The 20,692-nt window shown below is 39.1% G+C and overlaps 1 protein-coding gene across 14 annotated transcripts in view; it reads right to left on the bottom strand.

The window, feature by feature from the left end:
* The window catches only part of LOC114235717 (cyclin-Y-like protein 1), a 121,168-nt gene that overhangs the window by 6,258 nt on the left and 94,218 nt on the right, over nucleotides 1-20,692 (bottom strand). For 10 of the 14 annotated variants that reach the window (XM_057551725.1, XM_057551732.1, XM_057551726.1 and 7 more), the window contains 7 exons: nucleotides 20,542-20,616; nucleotides 18,624-18,658; nucleotides 12,474-12,574; nucleotides 8,888-8,923; nucleotides 6,233-6,284; nucleotides 5,141-5,260; nucleotides 1,156-1,322 (listed from right to left, as the gene is read on the bottom strand). In XM_057551725.1, the coding sequence (XP_057407708.1) occupies nucleotides 1,156-1,322; nucleotides 5,141-5,260; nucleotides 6,233-6,284; nucleotides 8,888-8,923; nucleotides 12,474-12,574; nucleotides 18,624-18,658; nucleotides 20,542-20,616 (586 nt within the window). The remainder of the gene's footprint in view (nucleotides 1-1,155; nucleotides 1,323-5,140; nucleotides 5,261-6,232; nucleotides 6,285-8,887; nucleotides 8,924-12,473; nucleotides 12,575-18,623; nucleotides 18,659-20,541; nucleotides 20,617-20,692) is intronic. The other 4 variants (XM_057551736.1, XM_057551737.1, XM_057551728.1 and 1 more) reach the window with 3 other exon arrangements.

Here is a 20,692-nt window from a genome sequence, read left to right as displayed (position 1 = left end):
TACACTGTTTGCTAAGATTGCTACCAGCAATATCACCATGGCCACCTGGTTTACATGATCACCAAAGTGGGCATTTTCGCCAAAAGCCACTTTGACAGCAACTGACAGTCACTTGTCCCTTCTCTTAGTCACAACTTTCCTCGCTTCAGCTGTAAATATGCACTTTGGTAATTGTGAATTATCTAGAGTAAGGGGCAAAGGTAACAAAAACAAACTCTTGCCCCTGCCTGCCATCTTGATCGGCCTCTGCTGTCCAATATAATCAAGAGGTGTCCTTTCACATTTTCCTGAATGCCACCCACAAAGACAGGTTCACTGTCAAGCGGGCACTTCGAGAGTCTGCTGGAATTACCTCTCTGGCTCATCCTGCTTCCCACCCTTGGGGCCCTTCACCAGAGCCAGATTGGAAGCCTGGCGTTTCATGCCAATGTGAGCGTGCCATCTGTGAGGAGAACCTGCCTAGTTAACTCAAGGCCCCACAAAGTGCCGCTGTGTTTGCTGAGTGCCCTGGGTGAGGCCCCAGGGATGCTTCCCGGACTACCTGAGAGGTAGGTGTTTCCTAACTCAGCAGACTTTAGGGGAGGAGAAAGGAACACAGGGATCTGAAACCTTTATATGTGGCTACCTGTACATCATAGTTTCTGTAACAACAGAACCTCAGGTCAAAAGGAGAAAAAGACCAGCAAAAGCAAATACACAATGTGTGACTCAGGTTGAAATTATAACCTGTCAGTAGTCTAGAGGCCCTAAGACCTTAACAGTGGCCACTTGCTTCAAAGACCAGGCATGTGCCCCTTAAAAATGGACTGGACCTGGTAGACAGCTTTAAGAAAGCTGTGAAGTTACTTACTGTACCATGTTGTTCTGGTAGTGAGCTTGTAAAATGTTTGGCAAAAACCACCAGAAAAATAATTTCTATTTATCAAGCAGAATATTACAACAATAACACATCAAGACCTACCAATTAATGAGGGGAAATACAAATTGTTATACTACAGCTAGATAGAAAGAAGTCTGTAATTTTATGTCTATTTCAGCTCTCTGCACAAGGTAACCTTTCTTAAAATGTAACATTTCTTAAAAATGTAAACTTTATGAGAGCAAATGAGGTATTGGAAAATGGTTAGAAAGTTCACGGTAACCTTACAAACTCACATGTCCTCAACTGTAACGTCCTTGAGGATCTGGCAGTAGTCCACATTCCATACAGCCTGATCGTCCCAAACCTTGGAGGCAAGAAGAATGGCTCCCAAAACAATTCTTTTCCAGTTAGTGGGGCAAATGTCGATCTCAGCATAAGTTAAAAGCCTTTCTAAGTAAACCTGCAAAAGTAGAGCACTGATCTTTGATTTTAGTTCAGTTTAAGTGCTGTGATAAGAACTGTTAGGAATGACAGATTTCATCTCTTTTTGACACCCCTTTTATTCCTAGGTTCTACAAAGACTTTGCTCAGCCAAGCCAAGGCCAGAGGCCAGGTCACAGTTGTAAGTCAGATATTTCTGTTAGTCTGATATTTCTACGCTGCCCGTGTGAATTTCCAACCCAATTTTGGTCACAGGAATGAAAGGACATCTCAGCAAAGGGCATTCTAAAGACACACATTGTATTATTACCTTCCCACTTGTCAAGGGCAGCACATACAGCCCAGTGTCGACTTCAACTGTTCAGTAAATGCTTGAGTGCCTATCACGTGCAATGTTAACTACAAGACTGGTGGTGGTTGCATGGCGATTTTACATAACGCTTGAGTGTGTAAAATTCTGGTAAGACTGAGCACATCTTTACCTTCTCTTCAGAGTCCCCAGTCCTTTTGTGGCATGAACTTGAAGATAAAAACGGGTGGTCAAGAGAGCCTCCCAGTGGCTGCTGCGTGGCACAGCAGGACAGGCAGTCCAAAGGGGCTTGACAGCTGGCAAGTATTCCCATATTTTAGTGCCTTTTTAAGGAACACACATGCATACAAAGGGTAGTCCTTTTCATATCCCCAATTTTTCACATCTCCATTATCATTTCATTATTCATTTCTGTCTTACATAATCTGCAGCTTAGTCAATTCTTTTGGTTTTAAGGTGGGAAGACCTGCCTGTGTCTGTATCCCTGGGGCTCCTCTAAACCTGCCGGTTTGTGAGATGATTTCATGGTTTCTTTTACATGTATCAAATGTCTACCCTACAAAGAACTGGATGGAGTTAACAGCTGAGCAAAGATTAGAGAGGTAAGCTGTGATTTGTTGTTACCTCTGTAGAAGAGTGTATATGCCATTTGACAAAAAGAAAAATGTCCAGTTTTAAAGAGTCTGTTTACTCTCTGAAGGGTTATCAGATTGACAGCTCAGATTCGCCCATGCCCTCCAAACTCTACTGTGTTTTCAAACACGGGTATTGAGATTATATGTTCTTAGTGAAATTCGGCTCCCATTCCCCAAAGAACTCAGCACTCTCTAGTACCCTAAGAACGACTCTCCCCGCAAGGTTCAACTCTCTACTTTATGGGACTAATCAGAGGCACTGAAACGACACTGGCAATCTCTCAACTTCCTCTCACCTTTGTACTGGCAAACTTGGTACACGTGCCGATATTCATTTATCCCACTTGCCCTCCTGTCTCGGAGGAAGCGAGATTTCTTTCTTTTCACTGAAGCTAACTCTCCTATGAATGAAGTTGATCCCACCTCACTTCTGCAGAGCACTGTGCCCACAGTTAGTCTCTTTTTGAACAACTTCTCCCTCTCTGTCAGAGGCTTCCTCCAGTGTGAACGCTTCCATGTCCCCAGCCTGTCCCCCACCGCCCCTAGACGGCGTCCTCAGGGCTGAGGCCAGCTCCTCATCTCCCATCCTCTCCTTAACCCACTTCAGTCAGCCTCCTGCTGCTACCACTCTACAGAGACTACTCTTGCCGTGGTCACCGGTGCCTTCACACAAACAACCCACAGCTCTTCGTCCCAGAGCTCCACTCCCCAGGCCTTCCCTCATAAATGAAAGAGCACTGCCACACGCCCAGTCGCTGAGACCAAAAACCTGCACTTGAGTGTATCCTGCTCCAATCTGTTAGAACTTCTTGTTATCTCTACCTTCACTGGTACCCTGACCGCTTTTCTGTCTGTCACTTCTGACTTGTATCGCTGCCACTGCCTAACTTCTCTGCCTCCCAACAGACTACAGTCTGTTCTCCCCAAAGCAGCCAGGAGAGCCTCTTAAATTAAGAGTACTTTATGCGCCTGCTCCAGATCTGCCAGAGGTTTCCCATCAAACAAATACCTTCTTCCCGTGGCCTGCAAGTTACCAGGCCCTGTGCGGTACGGCCTTGTCCTTCCGTGACCTCATCACCTATGCTCTTTCCCTCATTCCCCGCTCGGATCACAATGGCCACCTTGCTTTTCCTTGAACACACAGAACAAGTTCCTGTCTCAGAGCCTTGCACTTGTCCCCTCTGCCCGTAATGCCAGCGTACCTGATCTTCCTCAGTTCAGCCAGGTCCTGGGTTCAAACATTACCTCTTTAAAGAGGCTCTTCCTGAGCTTTCTAGTAAGCCCCTCTAATCACTTTATCCCTTTACCTTGCTTTCTCTTCATGGTTTTTACCACTACTTGAAATAGTCATCTTTTAAAAAACACTCATTAAAAAAAAACACTTATACTTTGCTATACACCTGAAACTAACACAACACTGTAAATCAACTGTACTCCGATAAAAAAAAAGAAAAAAAAAAAATTGACGTCTTCCACACTTGCTCCATAAAGGCAAGAACTTTATTTATCCAACTTGTTCTCTCCTCCACCCCCCACATGTAGAAAAGTGACACAGAGTAGGTATTCAGTGACATGGTATTTATGACATGAGCAACTTCTTGGTAGCATTTAGCGTTTGGACCATACTCTCCTTCTTGAACCTCTCCTGGTGTCTCTTAGGGTTCTCTGCTGGGTTTCCTACCACTGTAGCCACTCCTCTGGGGATCTGTCCCTTAAGTGCTGACAGTCCCTACAGATCTATCTTCTACCCACTTTTTATTTTACATACTTTCTCTGCATTTGAACAGCTAGACTTAATTCCCTCCCTCTAGCTCAGATTCATGCTCCAATCCCATATATTCAAATGATTACTAGACACTGCCATTCTGCTGTCTCGCAGGTACATCAAGCTTAACTTGTCTACAAAGAAATGCCCCTCTTCCAACCCAAATACTCTCCTTCCTGCATTTCCTAGCTCTCCATATGCAAGCACCATTCCTGCCTCTCTCAAGCATGTGCTAAGCACTCCAAGTGGCCTGTAGCTCCAAGAAAAGGCCTGTGTCTGATCCAGTACCCACTGAGGGGTCTCTTTTCAAAAGGACAAGCCTCCTGTCCTAAATTCTGCCTTGATAGGAGCAGGCAGTGAGTGGCCTAAGTATTCCTTCCCTGCAGACCACGCAGCTGACTTTCCCCCCTACAGGTTTGCTATAGGGAGGAGTAAAACAATCCCAACTACCTCTCACTTCAATATGATTTATTATTCAAATGATAAAATCTTACCATAGGAATTAGGAATGGATGACAAAAAGGTCCTTACACAGCTGTAGCTTAGCAGGCTAACTAGAGTAAAGCCTTCTGAAGTCCTACTGGCACCCTAGTCCTGGGCAACTTCACATGCAGGCAATAAGAGGACAGCAGGGATGGTTAACACCATTATCCATTACCCAAGGAACAGAGAACTGAGGGCAGTAGTTCTCAATCAGGACACACATCAGAACTGCCTAGGCAGTACAGTCTGGGACTCAGCTTCAAACTACCCGGAACCTGTTTCTACCTGTGGACCAGAGCGTTCAGTTATTGCCCCGCCCTACCACCACAACATGCGTCGTCTGTGTGTGCGTGTGTGCACTGTGCGTGCATGTGTCCCCTCAGGTGTGGAAGGAGAAACCAGAAATCTCTCCTGCTGCCTTTAATAGCAATTGTTTTGTGATGAGAAAAGCAATGGCAACATTTTAAATCATAATGATTATTAAAGCTCAAATGTGTATACTTTACTTTCTTTTGATAGGTTTCTCTTAATAAAGTTCTAATGATCATTTCAGGAACCTACTTTCATTTGGGAAAAACAGGACCATACCATGTGTACAAGACAGAAATTTCTACAGATGCTTTATGAAAGAAAAAATATCTTACCAAAGTTACTACTGCACATTCAGCAGTTAGCTGTGCGGCACTAAAAAGAGTATGAACAAATCTGTAAATGAATTTGTGTTCAGGATCATGCTCGAAGTATTCCTCTGGAATCTTTTCTCGCTGAAAGGAGAAAAAATGCAATTTAAGTATCCATGGAAGAAAAATACTTAAAAGTACCCTTAAGATAGCAGTCTTCACACTTGGGCCCACGTGCCCCTTAAAATAATTTTGATTGGGTGACATGTCTTGTAGTCTTTTAAATATAAACAATGGGATCCTAAAATACCACAGTGATCCAGTACTCACCACCATTCATTAAAGAAAAATACAGGCACAACCGCAGAAAATTTATGTATTTCCACGTTCCTCCCCACAGAATTCTAACCAAATGTAAACTATTGGGTTGGCCAAAAAGTTCATTTGGTTTTAAGTAAAAATAAAAGACACAGTTTTCATTTTCACCAAGCATTTTATTGAACAATATATTCACTAACCAAACAAACTTTTTGGCCAACCCAATATTTTTAGGCTCAAAAGTCTTGCTGATCACCATATGTCATACTTTTCTGTAATCAACTTTGAAAACACATTTCCAGTGTCCTGTAACCATAAGGCTCGAAGAATGTGCTGTCCTGTACAGCAGTCGCCAGCCACGTGTGGCTACAGAGCACCCGAAGAAGTGAATTTTAAAACTTTGTCATTTTAATTCGTTTAAAATTTAAACAGTTTTCTAATTTTCTTCTTAGAGGCCTTATCATATTAGGTTTATTTACAAATATTTATATTGTTTGATGCTATGGAAAATCATCCTTTAAAAAGATACATTTTCTGTTACTTGGGTATGTTTACTTACCTGCTCACTATTCATACAAAGTGCAACTCGGTTCATATCCATCAACCCCTTATACAACACGCCTTCGGGAAAATGACTAGACACAACATGGCGTGGGGAAGAAGACTTAAAGGAAGATGAATTTGACTTCGAGCTGGAGGAAGTAATTTTCTTCTAGTAATTAATGTCAAAGCAAATCAGCATGAAATAAACACAACTGTACAAGAGAAAAATACAACTTCAATAAAACTGACACTTACTGTGAGTGGATGTAATCTCTCATCAAAAATATCCAAGGATCTATCTGCATCTCTATAAAATAAGAATGTGCATTTAAAAAATTAATTCAGGAGTTACTATCTTAGTAAAATATCTGCTAGGAGTAGAGAGAGGGGTAGAGGAAGCTTAACCTTCAACAAAGCAAACAGTTTTATAAATTCTTCTCCTGGATTCCACCCTTAGAAAGGTTTCCTGAGCTATTTTTACTCAGCACATCAACTTCTGTGAAATCTTTTCTACAACAACCAGCCAGAGTTGCCTCTATAAGCACTGACCCTCCCTAACAGGCAATGCTAGTAAACCAATATATTTTCACTCCTCTAACCTCACACTGGAATATGCAAGAACATTTTATAAAGCAGTGGTGGTGGGCAATAAATTCTTCTAACTTCAATGAATGTGAATATGAGATTCATGGTTTTTTCCCGTTTTTTTCTCTTTAGTTCTTTATATTCTTATTGTGTATTTCTTCTTGTCTCTTTTAAATAGTTTGAGTTAAAAATGTAATTGTCTTTTTATTTTAAAAGAAACCAGGCTTTTTAATTTAAAATTTCACCACACTAATACACTGCGCTCACTTGAACAGCGGTTCTCTAAATGTGGTCTGCAGGCCTCTGGGATTCTCCCCTATCCCCTCCTTCAGGAGGCCCAAGAGGTCAAAACTGCTTTTTTTTTTTTTTTTTTTTTTTTTTAAAGGAATGCAGATGTTCCTATTTTTTTTTTTTTTTTAAGGATTTTTTTCTTATTTATTTATTTATTTATTTATTTTCTGGCTGTGTTGGGTCTTCGGTTCGTGCGAGGGCTTTCTCCAGTTGCGGCAAGCGGGGGCCACTCCTCATCGCGGTGCGGGGACCGCTCTTCATCGCGGTGCGCGGGCCCTTCTCCATCGCGGCCCCTCCCGTCGCGGGGCACAGGCTCCAGACGCGCAGGCTCAGCAATTGTGGCTCACGGGCCCAGCCGCTCCGTGGCATGTGGGATCTTCCCAGACCAGGGCTCGAACCCGTGTCCCCTGCATTAGCAGGCAGACTCTCAACCACTGCGCCACCAGGGAAGCCCAAAACTGCTTTTATAAGAATACTAAGACACTACCTGCCCTTCACATTGTGTGACATTTGCTATGGATGTATAAAAGCAAAAGTGGGTAAAACTGCTGGTTTCTGAGCATGAATCAAGGCAGTGGTACCAAACTGAATTAGAGGTCATTCAATTATTCACTGCCACTTGCAGTTAAAAATCTGCTTGAAGAACATCCTTGATAAAAGAGTAAAAATTAATAGTGTTCTTAAACCTTGGTCCTTCTTTTTAGTATTCTGAATAAGTGGAAAGTATGCATTAAGCACTTTTACATACTGAAATATGGCTGTGTTAAGGAAAAGCACTTGTGACTTGGCAGTAAGTCATTTTTTTCATAGAACACCATCTTTATTTGAAACACTTTTTTCATCGAACACCATCGTTATCTGAATGTACAACTGACACAGTCATTCTTTCAAAAATGAACAAAGTGAGCCTGTCACTTCAAGGAAAATAACTCTAAAGTTATTTGTTGCCAATGATAAAATTCAAGCCATCAAGCTAAAAATATCAGGATTTTTGGAAAACTTCTACCTTCTATTGTGAACTTGACAACTTCTCAACACTTAAAAGACTTTTCAGGTAAGACTGGTGGTGATACTAATAACAAAAGTGAGTTTTTGACACTGTCTAAAGAAATGTGAACCAATACTTTCCAAATGACCAACGTATAATATTATAATGTCACGTACAGGTAAAAAGATCTACTCAGTATGCATGACAGATCAATGGGTATTAATTTAACATAGTATTTATTACAAGTTCATTGATATGATTTAGAATTCCATTTTAACTAATTTAAGAAACTAGCACATGCAGACTTTTGGTACAGTATCAAAGAATATACCAAATTATCTGAAGGCTTTAAAAATACATCTTTTTCCAACTATATATCTGCAAGCGGCTGGATCTTCTTCATATTGTTTCTTCAAAACAAATGACTGAAGACAGAATAGATATGAGAATCAGCTGTCTTCTATTAAGGAGATACTTTTCTCTCAATATTTTTTGTTGTGGAAAATAGTTATTTTTCATTAAAAAAAAAATGACTTATGTTAAACACTGGGGTTCCCAAGCAGGGGTGATTTCGTCCCCCAGGGGACTTCTGGCCATGGCTGGAGACAGTTTTGGTTGTCGTCATGTGGAGGGAAGAAGGTGCTACTGGCATCTAGTGAGTAGAGGCCAAGGGTGCTGCTATATATCCTATAACACACAGGACGACACCCCACAACAAAGCATTATCTAGCTCAAAATTTCAATAGTGCTAAGGCAAACCCTGTTTTAACATACAATGGATTTAATTTTTTAAATTCTCAATTTCAATTTCTAATACAGTAAATTATCAATATAACCCATATAAACAAATACTCTTTGGGATGCTCAGTAACCTAAGAATTAAGGGTCCTAAGATAAAAATAAATGATTCACTTCTATATTGTAATAAAAGCACTCTAATAATAAAAGCTTATGCCAGTAACATCTATAGTTATTACCTAACACTAAACTTGATACCTTGTAAATTAATTAGCTGGAATAACAAGATAGGTTTTAAAAGAGCTCACCTGTTCTTTATGTGGTAATATATTGCTAAGGTCATACTGTGGAGGAAAAAAAATACATTGTAATAACTGACTTTTATCATATCAGGCCTGAAGACATTTTTAAAAAGGGGTTAGTTAGCAAGGAGGGAAGACCTTCCAGAGGCCCAGTGGCCCCGAAATCCTCTAATTCAGAACAGTACCACATGGGTGCTTTCCCCCTTGTTTTAGGTTCTTTAGCTTTTAGCAAAATTAGGAGACCCAAAATGCTAGATATGCTGTTAGAAGGCATGTTTTGGTTGATTATTATAATATATAAATTATTACATATTTCCCCTGTCATTTGTCCTTCTACCCACAAAACCTTCTGTCCTGTACAAGTTATATCTATCTATACACATGCTTAAATTTAAGCCATATAGTAGTTGTTTGTGTGGGGGGGGGTGTGTGTGTGTGTGGTTTTTTTGTTAGCCCCTGCATTTCAGTTGATTTAGTTCGCTATCCACCTACCCATCCGTTTTCCATTATTTCCCTAAAAGTAAATAATAAAAGTGCTCTATACCCAAATGATTTAAAATCACTTTTACATAATTATTAGAAAATTTAATAGCAAAATTTTATAGCCACAAAACTGATGATAGGTCTAGCTATCCCGAAATAAGCAGTGCTAATAATACAGCATAATACTACACAGTATACTATTAATGACAGGTATTTCCAAATTATTTTAAATAAAGTATTAATGAACAGATAGATACAAGTCCTTAGGTAGTCTTTTTTAAGTTACTATATTCCTAAGTTATTCACAGATGTTGTATATTAGGCAACAAAGGGGTTCTCTGGTTAAGTTATATGCTCCCCTTTGTTCTCAGTGTCTAAAATGAAACTCAAAATAATTGAGGGAAGGCAAATCTGAATTTTATAACAGGTCTATAGAATCTTAGCACTTGTATAAAGGCCTGTAACACCGTTAGCATCAAAGATGGATACTTCTATAGTGCTTCAAAGTTTCATCTTCAAATTGATTTTAAAATCACAGCATTAGAAGTTTTATGATGGAAAGGACCACTGAACCGTAGATGACATTTAATTAAACAACCCATTTTACAGATAAGGGAACCAAGGCTTAAAACTGACTTACCTAAGGTCCCACTAATTATCAGAAGCAGTTCTCTTTCTCCTGCCCTCTAACCAAATAGTGGCTCCCAAGCTCAGCTGCACACTGGGATCATCTGAGAAGCTTTAAAAACTGTCTGGCTTCTGCTTCAAGATGTTCTGATTTAACCGGCACTGGGTATGACTTGGGCATCAGGACTGTTTTTAAAGGTCCCCAGATGACTGCAGCGTGCAGCAAAGTTTAGGGATGAATGAGTTAGGGTTAAGATCGGAGAATCACTCGGGATGCTTTTGTCCATATAATCATGCTTCACATCATTCCCCATCTTGTCAAAAGGTGTGTGTGCGTGGGTGAGAGAGAGACAGACAGACAGACACACAGACACTGTGTCTTGGAGGCGGGGGCAGGCGGGTGGACTTTGTGCATCCAGAAACATATATCTTGAAAAGTTGCATAAGTGATTCTAATAAGGCTCACCTACCCCACTGAGAACAACTACCCCACTGAAAACTAACCCCATGATAAACATTTTCAAAATCATTCCTAAAAGCCAATTGGCCCTATTAATTTTCTCAGTAAACCTTTATTTCACCAATAATGAATGTGATGAATGATCATTTTTAAAACTGAATGAGAGCAAATTAAAATTTACTGTACTTCCAAAAATTAGACTAGGTCGGGAAAAAAAAGGATGAAACCTACTTGTCTGAGCAAGGTTAATCTTCTTTTTTTTTTTTTAAATTTTATTTAATTTTACTTATTTTTGGCTGCATGGGGTCTTTGTTACTGCGCGCGGGCTTTCTCTAGTTGCCAAGAGCGGGGGCTGCTCTTTGTCGTGGTGCGCGGCCTTCTCACTGTGGTGGCTTCTCTTGTTGCACAGCACGGGCTCTAGGTGCGTGGGCTTCAGTAGTTGTGGCACACGGGCTCAGTAGTTGTGGCTCGCGGGCTCTACGGCACAGGCTCAGTAGTTGTGGCGCACGGGTTTAATTGCTCTGCGGCATGTGGGATCTTCCCAGACCAGGGCTCGAACCTGTGTCCCCTGCGTTGGCAGGCAGATTCTTAACCACTACACCACCAGGGAAGTCCCTGAGCAAGGTTAACCTTCAAAGTACTTTTGAATTATATACTGGACATCAGACTCTTTTGAATTCAAAAGAAGCTGCGACTCTAGCCAAAGTAGAGTGGTTTTGGTACCCACAGATTCAGTGTCTTGGCTGAATAAAAACATTCAGTGATTATGTGATAAGTGCCCAAACTCAGGACTTTAGAGATGGGGCTCAGTTTTTGCTGAAACATGATTTGACTGCAACTATTATTGTAAGCAACAGAGGAAAGTTACATTATTATGACTGTGAACTTGCTGTCTTTAATTAAAGTAGAAGTTACTGATCATTTAAATAGCTAAAAAAAAGCTGGCACATTAAAAACCAATTAAAAATATAATTAGCTTATAAAATTAAGACAACAAATAAAATTAAGGATAAGGACATTAATATTTTCAAATAGCATTTCCCAAACTGTGTTCTGGAAAATCAACATTCATATCCTAAGGAGATGTTAATGTTTCGTGGACAACCGCGAGGGAGGAGGCAAGAAGCTCTGCATCCCGTTTGGTTTTTTTCTCTTAAATAAGCTTGAAAGGTTCATCATTAGGGTGTTTTGAAAGTGCATCTCCAATTGTGGACTATGAGGTGCTCCCAGAAATTAAAGAATAGTTTCCGTCATCATGACACTGTTCGTGTCTCCTTAAGTATAAGCCTGACCACAGCCATGTTTCCGAAACCTCACCTCTTTTACTGTTCTCTGCTGTGATTGATACAGTGTGTTGGAGATATATTTATAAACAAAAATTAAATGTGTCTATTAAGTTAAAACCTCAGTTGAACAAATTTCATCTACAAAGAAATTAAGCTTGAGTGTGTATTTCTTAAGACTGCTTTGATATATTCTCCCCCTCTTTGGGGGACAGGAAGGAGAAGTAAAATTTCATACAGAAATAGTGCAGGAAAAAAAAAAATGCACAGTGGGATAAATCTGACAAAATCCAATTAAATTTAAATGCAGATTCGCTTTGGTGCCAGTAGGGGACAAGCTGTTCCTTCTTCTAAGAGTAGCTTCCAAAGTAGTATACATTGTTTGAGGACTACAACTCATAAAGAAATAATTTTTTCTAGAAATAGCCAATAAAAAGTACCTCTCTTTCTCATTATGTTCAACAATGGCTTAACAACAGAAATGCGTCAAATAAAGATTTATACTTTTTCTGGGATTTCTTATTTGCTAACTGGCTTTCCCTTCTATCATGCGCTCTAAGATTAAAATGGAAACTGAAAATTCATATTTAGGTCCTTGAAATCAATATATAGTTGACACCAGTTTTTTAACCTGATCACTGAAAAGGACAATTCAAATGAATGAAATTATGTATGGCTAGGATGCTTTTAGCGATAAGGGGGTCTGTCACTCAGCCCTTGGCAACCTAGTTGTACTCACCATTTTACTGTGGTTCTAAGATTAGGCTGGCTGACTGTGCTGTCATCTAGAAATATTGTTGAGCATGAGCTATACTTTTTAGTAAGCTGCCCTGGAGATACCTGAAGGGGAAGGGAAATAGAAGAAAATGTCACAGTAAGTTAAACCTATAAAGTGTGTTTTTTTTCCTTGGTTAAAATGTCAAACGATAAAGCATTAAGATTTTTCTTACACTCCATGAACTGCCTGAGTGTGATATCATGTGCAGCTCTATGGGAAACCTCTATACTCTGACTTCCACAGACGAGCTTTGAGAAATGGGTTATAAAATGCTGCCTTGGTATAGTACCTATAATCAAACCTGGCAAGCACCTATTATACATTACCTTTATAATAATGTAAAAAGTTTAGAATAAGATTTCAGGGTTTTTTCCTTAAGCAATGAAATGCAGCTGAGATTTCCTATTTCTATTCATTTACTACAATAAAACGTAATGCTTTCTATAATACCGATGTAGGAGCATTTCACTGCAGTAAATGAACACCAATAATAAATGTATTAGTTCAGGAGACAGTGTGACGAAACAAACGTTTTCGAATCAGAGGCTGGGCATGCCAGGGCTGCTCTATCACTAAAAAGCTGGGGGCCATAAGTCTCTCTGGGCCTCAATTTCCTTATCTGGAGGACAAAAAGGTACTGCTTAAAGATTCTCTCGCATCCAAAAAAAACGGATAAAACAACTCTGAGAATTTAACTTCTCACTTCATGTTTACGTAAGACTGCCATGACATTACTCAAGTGAGAACCTCAGAGAATACTTGCCATTCATTTCAAAATTGTACTAATTCTGTTCTACGTGTTATTTGACCTCCTGCCTCACCCATGCTGCTCTCTGCCTGCAGTGCCTTTTTCTTCCTCCTGTCCCAGCAAGCTTGACCCCATCTTCCTCTAGGATCCCTCTGCCAGCAGGCACACCACAAAACTTCTCGCTTTCTGCACACTCACACGTCTAATTTACCAACCGTTCCATGGTCTCAGCTGCTTGCATAGTACCACCCTCTTAAGTAAACAAGCTTCTCCAGGTTAGGAAGATTCTTCTCCTACCTCCAGCTACTGAGCACAGAATCTGGGACAAATTAGGATTCAACAAGTGTTTGAGAAATTATTTAAGATCAGTTACAACTGGAGGTAAATCTTACTAAAGATACAAATTCGTGAGAATTTATCTACAGTGGTGTTGGATAGGTGACAAAGAACTTTTTGAGACCCTCTAGAGAATGAACTATCTTTAAAACACTTTAGAAGTATCCATTTATTTGTGAAGAGCCCATGAACACGGCAATAGTCAAATACTAAAATGGCCTAAACTATGTTAGGACAACTCTCTTCCTTAAAGTAAGGCCAATAACCAAATCCCAATCACTGAAAGCCACTGGAAGGAAGAGTAGCATTCTTTAATACCACAGAATACAAACAATTTTAAAGCTGGGTTTTGTTTTTGGTTTTTGTTTGTTTACTAATTCAGATGAGCCTTCCTTCCTCCTATTAATATAAAATAGTTTTCACCATGCTGTCACACTCTCCCATCAATGTCCTCCACAAATACATGAAAGGTGAGGCAGGGAGAAAATCTAGTTGATGCTTTTTAAAATACAGAGCATTTAAATAAAAATTGCCAGTATCCAATAATCAGAAATATCCAAATGGCATATATAAAACACCATTTTGCTTGTTTCAGATGCTTTATGCAAAGCCACTTATTCCTTATTAACAAAAAGTTCTAGATGTAACATATTTGAAAAGTATCACTATTTGGAAGACTAATTTCTCCTTCAAGCTAGAAATGTTTTAAACTAAAACTCTGATATGGTCCTTAAGCTATTTGGTTAATGTGTAATTTTAGAATCTCAAAAAACAGATACAGCATGAAAAATGAAAATTCACTCATTCAAATACTTTGATTCTAAACGAAGCAGGTTATCTTTTAAGGTCACTACTATTAGGGTATAATATGACATACACTACACGTAATAAAAGTCAATTCTGACCAAAAATCTATATATATGAGGGGAATAAAAATAGTAAGGAAATGTACCAAAATATAGACTAGTTGGTAGAGCTTTGGGTGCTATTTATCCTGTTTTCCTCTATTAAAAACTTTTTTTTCTATTATGAATGTATATTGATTTGTCTTTGGAAATATTACTGCTAAAACATTTAAAATTTTTAATTAGATGTGGTCTATAGTCCTATGGGGGCTCATTTAACGTATCAGCAACTTACAGTCTACTGGCTCGATCCTACAAAAGAAACACTTCCACAGGCCTACTCCTGAAACTATTCAAACTTTCCAGCATCTACTGTTCACTAAAGGATGGCAGAATTGAAGCCTCTGAGCAAAGCCTAGATATGTTAGCTGCCAGCAGATTACTTTCCTCTCATCTTGCTTGAAAATTTAAGATAACTGTCCTTGATGATTAAAGCCTTACCATTGCTGGCTCACAACCTCAATAAACTGCACTGACACACATAAGGGTATAAAATGCAAATACCAAAAAAAAAAAACAAGTAGCAAAAAACACTACTGACAGTTTAATGTTCATAGGTATTATTTCAATTGGTCACTGAAGAAGAGTATTTATCTTCATTCAGCACTAAGGACAAAATACGTGGACTTTTACCATCTTTATAAGGGGAAAGGTTGCTTAGTAGACTTCAGGTTTAATGGTGAAGACTAGAAAATAATCATACCTAGGAGGCTCGTAAGTAACAACCCTCAAAGCTTATCATTAAAGGTCAAGTACCTGTTGAAATCCTGCCCCCACCCAATGACTCTTCCCATTGTGCCTACTGCCTCTGATTTTAACCCATTAAAAGAATAAAGCTGGAGAGAGCGAGAGTACGAAGTGCGGCAACCCGAGTCATGGCAGGACAGGCATTTAGAAAGTTTCTTCCCCTCTTTGACCGAGTATTAGTTGAAAGAAGTGCACCCGAAGTTGTAACCAAAGGAGGCATTATGCTTCCAGAAAAATCGCAAGGAAAAGTATTGCAAGCAATGGTAGTAGCTGTTGGATCAGGCTCTAAAGGAAAGGGTGGAGAGATTCAACCAGTTAGTGTGAAAGTTGGAGATAAAGTTCTTCTCCCAGAATATGGAGGCACCAAAGTAGTTCTAGATGACAAGGATTCTTTCTTATTTAGAGATGGTGACATTCTTGGAAACTATGTCGACTAAAATAAGTCACTATTGAAATGGCATCACGTGAAGCTGCCGGTTCCCCCAATGGCATCACGTGAAGCTGCCACTGAAGTTCTGAAATCTTTCATCCTGTAAATAATTTCCGTGTTTCTTTTATAATAAAGTAATGATATCCAAACTAATGATATTCGGTGTCTCTGAAATTTAGTTCTCTCTGTATTGATTTAAACATTCCCAAATAAAAGTATATAAATGAAAAAAGAAGAAAAAAAAGAATAAAGCTGAAGTTCACTTTTTTCTTCCCCCTTTTCACAAGTTTTGGATACGTTTATTAAGAATCAATGACTTTAACTGAAAAATCTGTAATACTCCATCTATGTTGCACATTAATGGACAATATGGTAGGGTGAGTGGTTTGAATAGAATTCATACTCAAGGCCTTAGTAGAAAAGTATAATATTCTAATTATAGGTATAATCAAAAATATTGTCTGAATTAATATCGTTAATTATATTGAATTAAACTTCAAACTCAGAACCTATATTCAAAGAATAAATCTAAGTTTGAGTAGACTGACTACAAATCTATTTCCTCTCCCCCTTCTTTCAGATATCATCTCATTAGAATTAAAGGCATTTTTTAAAAAAGCTATACATAAGACAGGATAAACAGCAGATGATTTTTAATGTTTGAAAGGTGAAAAGACTAGATAAAGGAGTGGTAACTGACATGGCAGAACAGAGGAAGCACAACCTTGGTACCTACAGAGAGTGACTAGGACAGGAACAAGAAAACCAGTTTGTCTTACAGAACCCAAGGCAGGCTCAGAGTTCAGAGGCGTGGTCCCCAAATCCTTGCAGTGAGGCCCATCAGTTAAACGAGTTGTCCAAGCGATGCTTCCAATTAGATCTTAACAGACAGCCAAGGACCATCACACGTTTGAGGGAAGCCCCCAACACGTAAGAGATCAAAACAGGAAGAAGGAATGGGACTTCCCTGGTGGCGCAGTGGTTAAGAATCCGCCTGCCAATGCAGGGGACACGGGTTCGAGCCCTGGCCCAGAAAGATCCCACATACCACAGAGCAACTGAGCCCATGCGCCACAACTACTGAGCCTGCGCTCTAGAGCCCATGAGCCACAACTACTGAAGCCCACACGCCCTAGAGCCTGTGCTCCGCAACAAGAGAAGCCACTGCAATGAGAAGCCCACGCACCCAGCAAAGAGTAGGCCCAGCTCACCGCAACCAGAGAAAGCCCACGTGCAGAAACCAAGACCCAATGCAGCCAAAAAATAAATAAATAAAATAAAATATAAGGATGCTTTAAAACAAAACAAAACAAAACAGGAAGAAGGAATTGATGGGAGTGATAAAAACTCAGGAGCAAATGAAAACTTGAAATTGCATCAGTGAAAAAAAGAATGACAGGATATAAGAGAACTCTATAAATTGAAAATAAGGTAGACAAAACAATATATTCAATAGAAGGATTAGAGCACAGTCAAGGAAATCGCCAGGAAGCAGGACAAAAAGACAAAATGCAAAGCAGGAGGGGAAAAAAGTTAGCCATCTGGTAAGTCTAAGACTTCCAACATCTGAATAATAGGAACCTGGAAAAAAAAAACAGAATATCAAAGAAACACACAAAAAAGGTCTATACCAAACCAAATTATGAAATTTCAAAATCCCAGGGAGAGGGAAGGTACTAAAAGGTTCCCGAGAAGGAAGGGATGGGGGAAAATGACTAAAATCGGTAATGTACAATGTACCATACAATGTCAACAGGTTTAAGAGCAACAGTGTAAATGAGAAGATGAGAGGGAAATGTCTTTAGAACTGCAAAAATTAGTTTCAACTGAGAATTCTATAGTTTATCAAACAGAAGGAGTTTCAGAGAGGCTAGATCTCTATAAACTTTCTGCCCATGTGCCCTTTTCCCAGGAAAATGTGCTCCAGTACAACAAGGAAGTATAACAAGACAAGAGGGAAACAGAATCTAGGACATAGGGGATCCAACATAAGAGAGCAGAGTTATGTGAGATCCCAGATGACTTCACACAGATATCCCAGGAAAAGAGGCATAGAGCAGGCCTAGGGGAACACTAGTCTATATGGGAGTAGGAAGACAAAAGATTGGGGAAAAGTGTCTCCAAGAAAAAAAATGGAACAGATGTGGCTTAGTAGACGGAAAATATTTTTGATAGGCATGTGACAAATGTTAAAACATTTGGGGAAAAAAATAGCTGTTAGAAAACAGGCAAGTGAATATAGTCAGGAAATTAATTCCACAGAAAAAATGAAGAATGTGAAAGCAGGGAGACCGGGCAGGGAGCTACTTACTGCATTTGGCTGTGTGAGATCACGTTGGCTAGGAAAAGGGGGGTTGGGTTATCCTAGAGAAGTGCAGAAGGGCTCCAATTTCATTAATATTGAAGAAGAAGAATGAAGGGTGTACAAGGAGGAGGCACAGTCAGAGAACTATATGGCTCAGCAATGCACAATATTTGCAGAGTCGTAGTAATGTAAACATTGATTCTGATTTAATAAAAACTGATACATGTTGAGGGAACACAGGGAGGGAAATAACGTCATGGTGGACCAAAGAAGCTAAGCTTTCACCTGCTATGACAAGAAGTCAATGGACAGTGCTAAAAATTAACTTACCTGTCATACTTTTATTACTTTGGTTAAAAAATAAGATCAAAAAAATAAGGCAAAAGAATTTAAGGCAGATCTTTATACTACAACCATATTAGTGAAATTTAACTTAAATGTCAGAACCCTTAAAAAATGGGCACTACTAAGTCAAAGACTTTCCTGAATACATTTGATAATTAGGAAAATAGAGATTTAGAAAATCTACAAAAAAGAGGTCCACGCTAACAGTATTGGATCCATCATATTCTTAGGAATCATGGCAGACATATTTTTAATTCAAACTATTAATTTCTTAACTTTTCAACTGTTTACTTACATGGTTTAAATGGTCGCTCTTCCTCTTTTCCCGCACTAAGAATAAAAAAAATTAACTGATGAATTCTGATACAAATGCCATAGAAAAATAAAAGTAGTCACTAATTATTTGATGGATTACCAATAACACAATGAGATAAAATTCCATTCTATTTTTTAAAATAATTTCCAACAAAATATATAATTTAAATCACCCAGCAAGATGAGTCCTATAAATAAAATCTAAAAGCTTAGTTTCACTTTTTTGACCTAATAGATATTCTGTATTAGGTACAAATGAAAGACTCCCCATTTACAAAAGAAAAGGACAAAGCAAATTAGGCCAGGTGAGAAACTTAGCTAATAAAAAAATTTACCTGCTGCATAGCTGAACTACTAGCCAGGAGTATTTTCTAATTCTTCATTTACACACAGCTTACTTTAATTACCACAATCTACAGATGACAACTCTAAGAACCAGTTTCTGGCCAGGCACTCATCTCCGAACGCACCAGTATCTCTGGAAGCATCCTGAACCACTTAATGGTAACCTACTCAAATACCTTACTGAAAAAATACACAACTGGAAAGCAACCTATGTTAAACGTAAATTTTAAAATGAGTGTGCTGACCTAAATGAACATATCTACAGCACACAAAACTGTTTTGCTCCAACAAAGGCCAGAAGAATAGAAGCCTGAAGAGGGTCTTAGGCCGCACTCCTGCTCACATTGCCTCCTTTAACTCCAGACAGGCATCACAGGCACGGATTCCTTAAGGCTGAAGAGAGAGACAGGCATGGGACAGCTTTTCTTTTACTGTCTCCAGAGCCCCTCTACATGTGAGCAGCTCATGGCTCTGGAAGAAACTGAGAAATAGAGCAATCCTAACCAGAAATGAGTGGCTCAAGTACACACACTAGAAAAATGCAAGTTAGAAACCCCAGGAGCTTCCAGGTTGGTGAACATGTAGTACCCTGGCAGAGGGCATCAAAGCTCTGTGCCCTGTCCCCACGCCTGGCCCTATGCATCTCTTCCATCTGGCTGTTCCTGAGTTATATCCTTTTATAAAAACCAGTGATCTAACGGAAAAAAACAAAAAGCAAAACAACAACAACAAAAAACCAAACCTCCGTTTTTTATTGTGCTGCATCTCTTTAAATATTATGGAATGTTCACTTCTTGTATTCCTGCTCTCGTAATCAACTGCAAAACTTGGTCACGTATGGCTTTTTAGCAAATAAACTAGGATTTAACATAACATTAAGGAAGACAGGCAGGCAAGCAGGAGTGCAAAAAATTCTACGGTTCTGATTCTCATCTTAAAACAAGGACACAGGAAATTTATATGAGTTTCACATGCTGAGGATAATCTTCTGGAAAACCCCATATGGCATGTTGCTCTTATTACCCTGGCACAGCACTACATTAGGATGAGAAAGTTTTGAATAGCTTAAAAGTTCTGAGTAGCATAAATCTGGATGTGAGATAGGCTCGTCTGGTTGAACACTGTGTAAAACAGGGCCAAAATCACAAGGCTCAATTCCCATATATAAAAACTGATTTTTCTGATTTGATTAAATGAAAACCTAACTGTGACCTAAACCCTATCATTTGTCTTTAACACATGTGCTCTTCGGAGCAAGGGGAAAAGGACAAAGTAGCATGGAGAAATAGACCACATCTAAATCATGTGGCCAGTTGACTATGTTGATAAAGAGGTGGCAAAATGTATAAACAGATAGTCTAAGTGTTCTCCTCCCTAAAACACTGACAACTAAAGGAAACTGTATCATCAACATATTAAAATAAGACAAGTGAATACATAAAAAAGTGAAACATTTAAACCACTGTAAGAGTTTTTCTAAATACCTCCTATAATACACAAAACAAAAACAGTTTTCACTCTTTTTCTCAGGGAAAAAAAAAGCATTGTCTTACCATCTGTTTGAGATTTGCTCAGAAAGATTGTGCTTGCTCTTGGGTGGTCAGAAGGGTTTGGTTCCAAAGCTAAGTCTGTATAGGAAGAAGAGAAAAAGGTGTGGTGATTTAGTTGAGTAGAAAAATACATGATTTTAAAGATAGCTACACA

The sequence above is a fragment of the Balaenoptera acutorostrata genome, chromosome 8 (assembly GCF_949987535.1).
Source record: "Balaenoptera acutorostrata chromosome 8, mBalAcu1.1, whole genome shotgun sequence".
Lineage (NCBI taxonomy): Eukaryota > Metazoa > Chordata > Mammalia > Artiodactyla > Balaenopteridae > Balaenoptera > Balaenoptera acutorostrata.
The sequence above is the reverse complement of the archived record's forward strand: the minus strand, read 5'-3'. Positions and strand labels throughout refer to the sequence as shown.